Below are 11424 nucleotides of genomic sequence, written 5' to 3'. Positions count from 1 at the left end.
TCATAAATGTTTGAGATATTACAACTGTCTGGGAAACTCTCATCAATAGGCATCTCTCCACTTAAAGAGACACAGAGAGGGGGTTCTTGTTGCTGTATACTGAATGCCACACGAGACAATATATTAATTTTATATATTTATTAAATAATTTAACATGCAATACACTTTTAAGTGGATAAGTATACTACAATATCAAAGATTACTATGCGATGTAAAACATGGGCTGGAGTTTTACGGTGGGCAGATGGGAGCCAACCTCTGACATGAACCTGCCCCCGCCTCGCCTGGAGATCCATTCCATAGGTTATGGGTTCCCAGGCTTTAATTGTTCCGAGGCAGGATTTCCACCTGCTTGAGGGAGGAAGTCCTGCCTCATTGAGCTGCAGGCCAATCAACGGGCCGGCAGCTCTTAGTCCCAGCAGCGCTACCGGGAGCAGTGGCCACTGCTGGGATTGCAGACCAGTGGAAGATAGAAGAAGACTTGGAGGAAATGGAAGTTTTGGTTTTGGTGCGGCAAAGGCAGGCAGTTGGGGGCAAGGGGGGGGGTGGGGGGTGGTGGTGTTGGGTGCTGGGGGTGGTTCCCAGCCCTAAAGCTAACTGCAACCCTAAACCTAACCCTAACAATCAACCGAACCCTTCCGATGAAAGGTCACTGACCTGAAACGTTAACTCTGCTTCTCTCTCCACAGGTGCTGCCAGACCTGCTGAGTATTTCCAGCATTTCTTATTTGTTATGCAAATTAACTTACCTGGTCCCGGCTGCCATCGCATGCTGATATTAGTGGCTTCCAACCGCACCTTGCGTGCCTTCGGAACAACATTCGCAGTTCCAAGGTAAGACACTAGTAAGGTGGGGGGAGGATTGAAATTATCAGAGTCGGAGGGGGAGCGGGGAAAACACTTTTTATTGGCTGTGGGGATGGTTGACAGCGGTTGAAGGGCAAATGTGAGAATGTTTGGGGGGAAGTTTGTATTGGGAATAAAATAGGTTTTGTGAATACAGAGCAAAAAATAACATTGGGGGGAGGGTAGTGATAGGGCCTCCATCAACTAATTATATTTTTAGAAGTAGATGAATAGTCATATACCTCTAAAATTTAATTTTTTGCTAAGGGTTTGAAGCCCTTTAAAACTGGTGCCAGCACCTGCACGGTGAGTATGGACACTACTGCCAGTGATGATGCTGCCGCTCTGCCCCCTACATTTAAATGAGCCCCCAGCATGAAATATCGCGAGAGCTCAGCAGCAGCACTTTCGTGTCAGAATGCCGCTGAGTTCAAAGCACTCTGCACCATGTGGGGCGCACTAATAATTTTCGCCCAATTTAATACAAAGGGAGCTCATAACTCAATCAAGTTTTTAGAATGAATTGTGACTGATGAGTTAAAGGAGTCAGTTTTATACCAATATGTAAGGTTAAAAAATAAAGTAAAGCTGATTCTAACCACCCCAAAACTACTTACAAGGTTAGAGTTTTTATTACAGTTGGGGTTATGGTTAAAATTAGAATTAGGGTTAAGTTTACAGTAAGGGTGAAGATTAGGTTTAGTGGGAGGGATAGTGTTAGGGTTAGAGATAGGATTAGGTTGATTGTTAGGGTTAGGTTTAAGGTTACAGTTAGCTTTAGGGCTGGGAAATAGAGACACACAGAAACAGCGACATTGAGACACTGGAAGATAGAAGCACCAACAATAACAACAACTGATATCTATATAGTGCCTTTACTCTAGAAAACAAAACAAGATACTTCACAAGCACATTATACAGCAAAATGTGACAAGAAAACATGGAAGAACGTATCAGGACAGGCGACCAAAAGCTTGGCCACAGAGGTAGATTTGAAGGAGAATCCGAAGGAAGGAGTGAGAATGGTGGGGAGTATTATGGAGGGAATTGCAGAGGGTAGGGTCCAGGTAGCTGAAGGCACAGCCACCCATGGTGGAGTGATTACTATTGGGATGGAGCCGAAGAGAAATCCTTAGAAAACAAAAGAGATACCGGTGCAGGAGCAGGAAGAGGAGCCATTGCAAGGGGCAGCATGGCTACAATTAGATAGATCAGAATGGAACCAGGCGACAGCAGTCCCACCCAGCAGGACGGCAGTGGAGAGACATTGGAGGAAGATGGTGTGATCTACTGTGTCAAAGGCCGAAGGCACTAAGAGGAGGGAAATTTAAAAATTGTCCGAGTCACATAGGATGTAATTTGTGAATTTGATAAGAGCCATTTCGGTACGATGACAGGGGTGGAACCTGATTGGAGGGATTCAAACATGGAGTTCTGGGAACGTGGACATAGATGTGGGAAATGACAACAATTTCAAGGATTTTGGAGAGGAAAGGGTGCTTGGAGTTTGGGCAGTAATTTGCAAGGATGGAGGGGTCCACGTTGTTTTCAGAGCAGATTTGAAGGAGACAGTGACAGAACTCGAAGAGTGGGACAATTAACAATATCAATGAACATGAGCACCAGGAAGGGAATCGGCCCCGCTCGTCCATGCAGCTGCCAAGCTGAGGCCCCGGGGCTGTCGACTCCTGTGCCAAGCCTGGCCCTACTACCTCGCCTCGGGTACTGTCTCCCCACCACTGAGCTTGTCCAGACTTGACTCAGACAGAGACAGAGAAGGAGAGAGAAATGGTAGTGACTGAACGGGGAGAATGTAAGGGAGATGGACTGAAAGTGTGCCAACAATAAATAAAGAACGAATAAATTTATGCAAGAAAATGTCCAGCATCTGCAGCATTTTGCACTTGGAAAAAACAAGTTTTGTTTTCTGAGCAGATGTGAGGAGCTGAGAATCAAACCAGAGAAGGGGGTGGAGATACGAGGCTGCTGTTTCCCCTCCTGCCCTGCAGGAGGCAGTCTGACTCTCCACCTGCCTCATTTTCATCTGATCTTCCAAATGTTACCTCTTGCCTGCCGGCCCACTGCCCTTTAGCGTGTGTGAACAAACCCCCACCCCTCCCCAACCCACCAGTGTATTTTGGGTCATCCAGCTTAGGTCACTTCTTGCCCCTTGGGGATAAATATTACAATCATGGGCAAAATAGCTTCCTTCTGTGCTGGAAATAACTCTATGACTCTATGGAAACACTGGGAAATGCCTCCAGGCTGTTGTCATTTGCTTTGTTTATTCATTAATTGAATAATTGATGTAACTGGATATTTCACCACGCTCTTGACCTGCTCTCTGAACTTGCACTGAGTTGCCCCATAAATAAATGTGTTTGTGCAACAACTTAAATTCAACAGCATATATCCTACTTGTTGAAATATATATTCGGAATCGTTGTAATTGCTGGGATTTACTCCTGTAATGATATAATATAAGAATTCTATAACATACACCAACCACAGAAGTATGAAGCTGCCGGATATGCTGAAGAGTAAAATCACAGACTTCCTTCTGCTCTCCATCTCTGGGTCACTGTGATTCTCTCCCGTGCTCTGACCCCTCAGTCCCTTTCGGACTCGACTGGCCACTAAAATGTGTCTGACTGTCAGAGAGTTGAACAAAAGAATTAAAGTGAATGGGAGCAATGGGATTAAAACCTTATCAAACCAGCCAAATCCCACCCATCTGGGATCGGTAAAACAGCTTGGTTTTACAGTGCAATCCCATGGTACACTGTCCATTATCCATCCAGGTTCATACACGAAATAGAAGGGAACATTTTTTAAACAGAGCAGAATGCCGGTTGTTGTTAGAACCACAGCCGCAGTTTTCTCGGTGCAATATTTTGTTTTCAGCTTCTGGCAACAAATGGCCACAAATCGATCAAAGGAGAAAGTGACGGTGAACCAGACAGAACAGTCTGTGACTGCACGAACCAGGACAACCATTACACTACACACAGGGGTGATACGCAAGAAAGATCCCGGGAAATAATAATAACTGATCCGCCACAGAGTGATCTCAGTGATAATGACCAGTAGATCCGCTGTTGCCATGGCCACCAGGTAGCGAGTGGTGCAGGTGGAGAGGCTGCACTTTCCCCGGGACAGGATCAGAATCGCTACTAAATTAACTGTAAGAGAGAGAAGGAAAAAGAGACTGGAAATTAATGATCAAACGTTCTCCATGTCTGATGCCGGCAGTAAGATCAGGAATGTAGCACCAAAAACATGTGTGTCTAGGGCAGGTCAGAGGTTAAAATTTAAAAATCTCATAGCCCACCCCAACTGAGCGCCGACTTCCAAACTTCCGGGTTTAGCGGAGTCGGAACAGAGGACAGATAGATAACTGATCCCTGGACGTGGGTTGGCTATTTAAATATTTGAACGAGGCTCGAAGTCACTGATTTAGTTCATTTTACAGTTTATTTTACAGCCAGCCAGGTTTCCCCATTTGATCTCACACCACACACAAGGACACGTGGATTGGATCCCCCATCGCACCCCACCCCCCACAACTCTGGAATTGCATCTCACTTCCCCAGGATCGGACCCCCAACCTGGGATCACAACCCACTTTCCGAGATTGGACTGCACGCCGCCATACCCAGGGATCAGAATTCACTACCCCCGACATTGTGCACCAACACCTCCGGGTTTGCACACCCATGACCAAAATCGGACCCACTCCGGGCTCGGACCCACTCCGGGCTCGGACCCCTCTCCCATATCAGACGACTCTCCCAAATTTGGAGGCCCCAAGAATCAGGTCCCCAATCGCGTATTGGATTAGACACTCCCCGACCAGCTCCCCCTATCCTGACACGGCCCATTTTCCATGTGTGGAGACTTCTCCCTAGGTTGGGGATAAGACACTTCCTGCTCCCCCTCTCTGGACTCGGACCATCTTCCAGATTAGGAGACTCCTTCCCGGGATTGGGGATCAGATACTCCCTCTTCCCCTTATTGCAATAGATCCACCTCAAGCATATGAGACCCCTCCCCTGGGTTGAGGATTAGACACTGTCCCTGCCCTACCTCCCACGACTTTAGCGATACTCCAGGATAGGAGACTCCTTCCCAAGGTTGGGAATCGACAGCCAGTGTCACCAGTCTCCCCTCCTCCAAAGTTGGGGATTGGAAAAAACCCACCATGGTCTCTCCCCACATTGATTTCCGACAGCATTCCCCTCATAGCCAGTGGCCAGTGCTTGGACTGCCCTGGTCCTGAGGGCAGCTCCAGAGTCCTCCCTGCCTGACTGGAAGCCAACCCTGTCAATCAGGCTGACTTCAGAGTGGGGGACTGGTCAATGAAAAGAGAGGTGGTCTGTGGAGTCAAACCTCTGACACTCCACTCTCCACCACTGTCGGTCACCCCGGGTTAATATCCAGGCGTCAGCACGGGAGCAAATACAAAAGACTGAAACTGCTGCAAGTCTGATATAAATAGGAGAACGTGGAAAACACCCAGCAGAGAGAGAAAGAGACTTAATGTTTCAGGCTGATAATCTCTGAAACCATCCAGTTCTGATGAAAGGCTGTCAGTTTTAAAGTAATGATAGAACCAGTGAAAAGTAAGGTGCAAGGGGAAAAAGAACAAAAGAGAAGGTCTGTGATCCGGTGGAGGGCATGAGTGATTCAGTGACAAGAGGGATGATGGTGCAAGGTGAATGGGACAATTAAAGAAACAGAGGATGGATCCAGAGGTGTTGTAAATGGTTACAGCAGAATAACAAAGGGGGAGGGGAGCATGGAAAATCTGGCAAAGAGGAAAAGGCTTCAGTGGCTCAGAAAAGTGACAGAGAATGCTGAGTAGACCCCAAGGATGTGGACCGCCTTCCAGCTGTGTACCAATAGTGAATCCCCATCCCAAGCACCAACCCACACCCCCTCTACTCCCAGTAACTCTGGTGTAGTGGTCCTCCATTACCAGAACAGACCATCTGATAAAGTGGGATAATTAGCTGTAATCTGCAGTTTTTAATTAGTCTTGAGCCTGGCAGGCAGGAGAGTGTCTAACTGACAAAATTCGGCACTGTTGCTCCTTGTTCCTCAGTGGAAGAGTGTAGGAGGTCGAGGGTAGGGAGGTCAGAGTGGGACTGGGGTGTAGAATTAAAATGAAAGTGACCGGAAGCTCAGGGTCACAGTTGCAGACTGAATGGAGGAGTTCAGCAAAGCAATCAGTTAATCTAATTTAGTTCCTCTTCCAATATACAAGAGACTCCATCGTGAGCAGCGAAAACTGTTAATAAATTGAAAGATGTACAAGCAAATCACTGTTTCACCTGGAAGGAATGTTTGGGGCCTTGGGCAGTGGGAAGGGAGGAGGTAAAGGAGCAGGGGTTTTATCTCCTGCACTTTCATGGGGTTTGCCTGGGGAAGAGAAGCTGATGTTGAAGGTGATTGAGGAGTGACCAGGGTGTCCCGAGGGGCTGGGTGATAGGAGAGGAGCAGAATATATGTTGATATTGAACTTAGCCGGAATTTGCAGAAATGTTGGAGGATGATGCGATGAACGTGGAGGCTGGTGGGGTGGAAGGCGAGGACAAGGAAAACCTTATCGTGGTTATGGCAAGAAGGTGAAGAGGTGAAGGAAATAATGCTGGAAAAGGGATAGACACTGTCGAGGGCCCTGTTAACAACAGTAGAGGTGAATCCTCGGCTGAGGGATAGTGAACAAATTTCAGAAGCACTGATGTGGAATATAGCATCGTTGGAACAGATGGAATGGAGGTAGAGAAACCGGGAGAAGGGAACAGATTCTTTCCAGGAAGCCATGGAAGGAAGTTTAATCAAGGTAGCTGTAGGAGTCAGTGGGATTATGGCAGATATTGATGGACAGCCAACGGCCTGAAATGGAGGTAAAAATGTCCAGGAAGAGAAGGGAAGAGTCTGAGATGGAACATGTGAAGACCAGTGAGGGTGGAACTTAGAGGCAAAGATTATTACATTTTCCAGTTCAAGGCAAAAGGAGGATATGACACCAGCAATGTCATCAAATATCGCCAAATTGTGACGGAGTGGTCCTGAGTAGGAATTGGAACAAAGAATGTTCCACATATCCTACACAAAGGCAGCATAACTAGGACCCATAGAGGCTCCCAAAGTGACACCACTTTAGTGTGGAAAGTCCCAGTGTTAACACCCAAGGTCCAGACACCTTTAATTTACAGCAGGCTCCCTGCACAGGCGTCAGAATCAGGAACATGTGGGAGCTTTCATTTGCAGGCTATAGCCGGTGAGGAAGAGAGGAGATTCAGCAGGAATGGCGAAAGAACGAAAACAAAACAAAATCCATTCCAAATGGGGCCGTCGAAATGTACCAGCAGGGTCTGGTGGAGGGAAACCGGCTGGGAAACGGTATCATCGTGTCTGTCAGGCAGGATCCCACCCACTGGGAGTTTAAGGACAGCTAGGGTTTACTGGACTTTGGACCAGAGATGGGGAGACTGACATGGACAGAAATATAAATGGAATTCTGGAGCACAGCTCTGAGCTCAGAAGGAAGGAGGTTCACGTGTTGTGGGACAGTCGGGGTCAGAATGAACCAGTGGATGAGGATTCAGAGCCTGAAGAGGGGAGACAGATCTCTGAGTGAGGAACTAAACTGTCAAATAATAATGAATAAATTCAACAAAAAAACTTCAAGATATTTAAGGTATAAAGTGCAGAGATATTTGATAAAGTAATCAAAGAGAGGGTGAACTCTCTGGATTGCATGAATTGCACCACACATACTAAAAAATATAGGAAAGGGATAGCAGAGGAACAATTATCTGTTCATTAATAATCATCAGAATAGGGAATAGTGCCAGAGGACAGACAGACAGATCATGTGATTCATGTGTTTAAAACAGAGATAGAACAAGTCCAATTAATTATAGACCAGATAGCATAACATAAGTGGTAGGAAAGATAATGCAACAGAAAAAACATCTAAAACATATAAAATAATAGAGTTCTCAGCACATATTCCAAACTGAAGGTCATACTTGACCAAACTTATTGAATTATTTGAATAATATCAGAAAGAGTAGATAAGACTTATACAATAGATGCAATATACATTGATTTCCTCAAGGCCTTCGATAAGGTAACACATAGCAGATTGATGACAAATCTCAGAGCAAGTGGAGTTCAGGGACAAGCAGCAGAATGGACAGCAAGCTGGCTAGACAAGTGGGAAACAGGGAGTAGGGATTAAAGGTATTTCCTCAGATCGGCGGAAGGTGGGAAGTGGTGTCTACAAGGATCACTTAAATAAGTGAATAAATAAATAAGTTCACCACTTAAATAAACAAAATGGACTTGGGAAGCAGAAACACAATTTCAAAATCTTCAGACAGATGGAATTTGAGAGCATAGAGAAAGAATGCAACAGGATACCTGAATACATTAATAAACTTGCATAATGTACATTTAAATAGCAAATTAATTTCAATATAGCTAACTGTAAGGTGTTGAATTTTGGTCAGAATAATAAGCTTCCCAATAATCGTTGGGAGGTGGTGGTAATGTCACTGGACTAGTAATCCTCTAGTAACACTAGCCTAGGCTAGTGCTCTGGGGCAGATGGTGAAATTTGAATTCAATTAATAAAAATCTGGAATTAAAAAGCTGGTCTAATGGCGACCATGAAACCATTGCGGATTGGTGTAAAAACCCATCTAGTTCACTCATGTCCTTCAGGGAAGCAAATCTGCCTTTCTTACCTGGTCTGGCCTACATGTGATTCCAGACCCACAGCAATACAGTTGAACCTTAACTGCCCTCCAAAGTAACATGGAAAGCTACTCAATTCAAGTGTAATTAGAGATGGGCAATAAATGAATGAGGTCGAGGGGAAAAGGGGTCGGGGGATAGATTCACATATCAGGTTAACACAGGTTAACAGGACCATAAAATGCAAACACAACACTGGAGTTCATTTCTAGAGGAATGGAATTGAAAAAAAACACAAAGAGTTAATATTAAACTAATATAGAATCTTGGTGAAACAATACTTAGCACATTGTATGCAGTTCTGGGCTCCATATTACACAAATTATATTGATGCACAGGAAGAAAGTTAAATTATTTTACCTGGAATGATCACAGTACTGAGAGAAGTGTACTATTTATTTAATTAATAGTTTACTATTGTTATTATTTACTGCGCTCGGTTTGATCTCTATGATGAAACCCGATATGTATGTTGCTATGACCGAGGCTGGAGATGTACACTGTCTCTCTCTAGTCCCACTACTCCACTGGTTGCAACATATATTTAAAAATAATTTAACCAGTTATGGATATTGCCACTTATGTACTTTTATATATTTGTTTGAGAGTACAAATCCACCAATCAGGTTTCTTTAATAAACAACAAGATTACTAGTTTATTATAAAACAAGACATATTCAATAAATATGCAAAGCTTATTAAAACAGAGGTAGAAATATGAAAGTATAAATATATTCCATTCTAAATAACCCAACACATGCGCACACATACATACCAGTTAATGGCAAGAAATAAAGAAGCTTTCTCTGCAGCGATCAACTTCACCAAATCAAAAATACTCTGGCCAAATACTTGTTAATTCTTGGAGGCAAAAAAAGATAAGATGTGAAATGTTCCAGATGACATTCAGTCTGGCACCCAGGTGCATGTAGCTGGGTGTCACGAGAAACATGCGGTTGTCACTGGAATCTTTTCAGAAGCAGTTCGTTCAGGAGATGTCAAGAGGAAGGCTTGCAGCCTTTTCAGGCAAATTACTGCGTCAGTGGGTTCAGCTATCACACCGGATTCTCAGAAGATTTTTCAAAATAGTTGGAAATGAATGAGTTGCGTGGCTTCTCTCTCAGTAGGCTATACCCCAACTGAACTCCAATCAATATTCAAAAACGAAACCAAAACTCCAAAGCCATAAATCCAGGCATGTGACTTGGCTAATTCCAAACAGTACCATAGTCCATATAGCTCCAGCTGTTTGCTTAGCTTCAAGCATGTGCCGTCCAGTAAATGTTTGTTTTTAAACAAAGCCCCAAGTGGCCTTCCAGTGACCCTTTTAAAAAATGTCAATCATCTCATCGATATTTTGCACAGTCTTTTAAACGCAAGTCCTCAAAAATATTAATAATGGAAGCACCTTCATGTAATTGTCCCTGAGTTATAAGTGTTTCTTTTCACAGGGAGGGGCAGGGTTTGGAACCAGTTACATCTGTAAAGATTGTGAATCACTGCTAAGAACTGATTTCTGAAACCTTAAACAGTTACAGAACTGGAAGATTCTTCCTGTGCATTAGGAAGATAATGAAATTCACCACTTATGACCCACAGACTCCCAGGACCGTGTTGAGGGAAGGGGATTAATCAGCACTGAAATAACTAATGCCTTAACAGTAATTGTACTGAGGGTAAGAATAAGTCACTATCCAGATGATTTTAATGGTGCTGTCCTGCTGGCTAATGCTCAGTAAATAGTTAACAACTGTTTTTGTTGGAGCAGTTCAATAGGAAACAGAGAGCAATATCATGCTTTTCAATGCATACACTTATTACCAAATATCAGCCAAAATCTTCCACTTGGCAATAAATTACATTTGTAAAACACAGAGGCAGATTCATGGAACGGAGAGATAAGCCAACTGAAAAAGCAATTTCAAAATAGAACCAGATTGAACAAATGTACTCAATGCAAAATTACAGTGACAGATACTCCCAGCAATACATGGCCACTGAGGTCAGGTGTTCCACTGTGGTTAGTGATCCACACTCAGTAGAAGTCTACAGCTACATAAACTACCAGTAATACATGGTCACTGGGGTCAGGTGTTCCACTCCATTTAGTAACCCACATTCAGTGCAATTCTACAGTGATAGATACTCCCACCAATATCTTCCCTCGTAGAGTTCCGTTCACTGAGCTCTAATTCAACATATCACGATATTCCACTAATGCAATAATTTGATAATTCAGTGAACCAGTCAATTACAAAGAGAGGTTTATTATCAGTTGAGGAAATAATATAAAATCACAGAGATAATTCAAGACTTTTGACACAGGGAGATTATATCCTGATCAGGTATCTGTGTACTGGTGTCTACTAGATCAGCAATGTTACATGATCAGTCACAGAGTTAAACCATAGACCAGCTCACACACAGGTTTACAAACTTCAGTGGTTATCGTCACTTACCAGGAACACCTGTGATGGCAAGGATGAAGTAATATATTTTTCTGATATTGTAAAATGTTTCATACATTTTCTGCGTGAAGTAAACTGTCCCTTCGTGCTGCAGACAATCTCTCTGAATTAAATTCTGAGGTGATATATTCGCAGAGCCTGTAATTTATACCCTGTGGAACCTCCACAGGGATATTGTGGTAGCAACATTGTTCGAACTGTTTTGTGTTAATTGAACAAAGAGATTACTGCATCGCGTTCGGTCCATGTTATGATAGAATACATTTTTTTCTGAAATTGAACTGGTAAACTGCAAAGACTGGATAATTCTGATCACATTAATTAACTGATGAAAATTATA

The 11424-nt window shown here is 43.7% G+C and overlaps 1 protein-coding gene across 1 annotated transcript; it reads right to left on the bottom strand.

Moving 5' to 3' along the window:
- Positions 1-3117: 3117 nt before the first annotated feature.
- LOC137345722 (probable G-protein coupled receptor 139) lies at positions 3118-11142 on the bottom strand. The gene is made up of 2 exons (XM_068008986.1): positions 11076-11142; positions 3118-4028 (listed from the first exon to the last, which is right to left on the bottom strand). The coding sequence occupies exons 1-2, from the start codon at positions 11140-11142 to the stop codon at positions 3118-3120; spliced, it is 978 nt and encodes a 325-aa protein (XP_067865087.1).
- Between the last annotated feature and the right edge of the window lie 282 nt (positions 11143-11424).

Source organism: Heterodontus francisci, chromosome 29, assembly GCF_036365525.1.
Source record: "Heterodontus francisci isolate sHetFra1 chromosome 29, sHetFra1.hap1, whole genome shotgun sequence".
Taxonomy (NCBI): domain Eukaryota; kingdom Metazoa; phylum Chordata; class Chondrichthyes; order Heterodontiformes; family Heterodontidae; genus Heterodontus; species Heterodontus francisci.
This window is presented reverse-complemented; position numbering and strand designations above follow the sequence as displayed.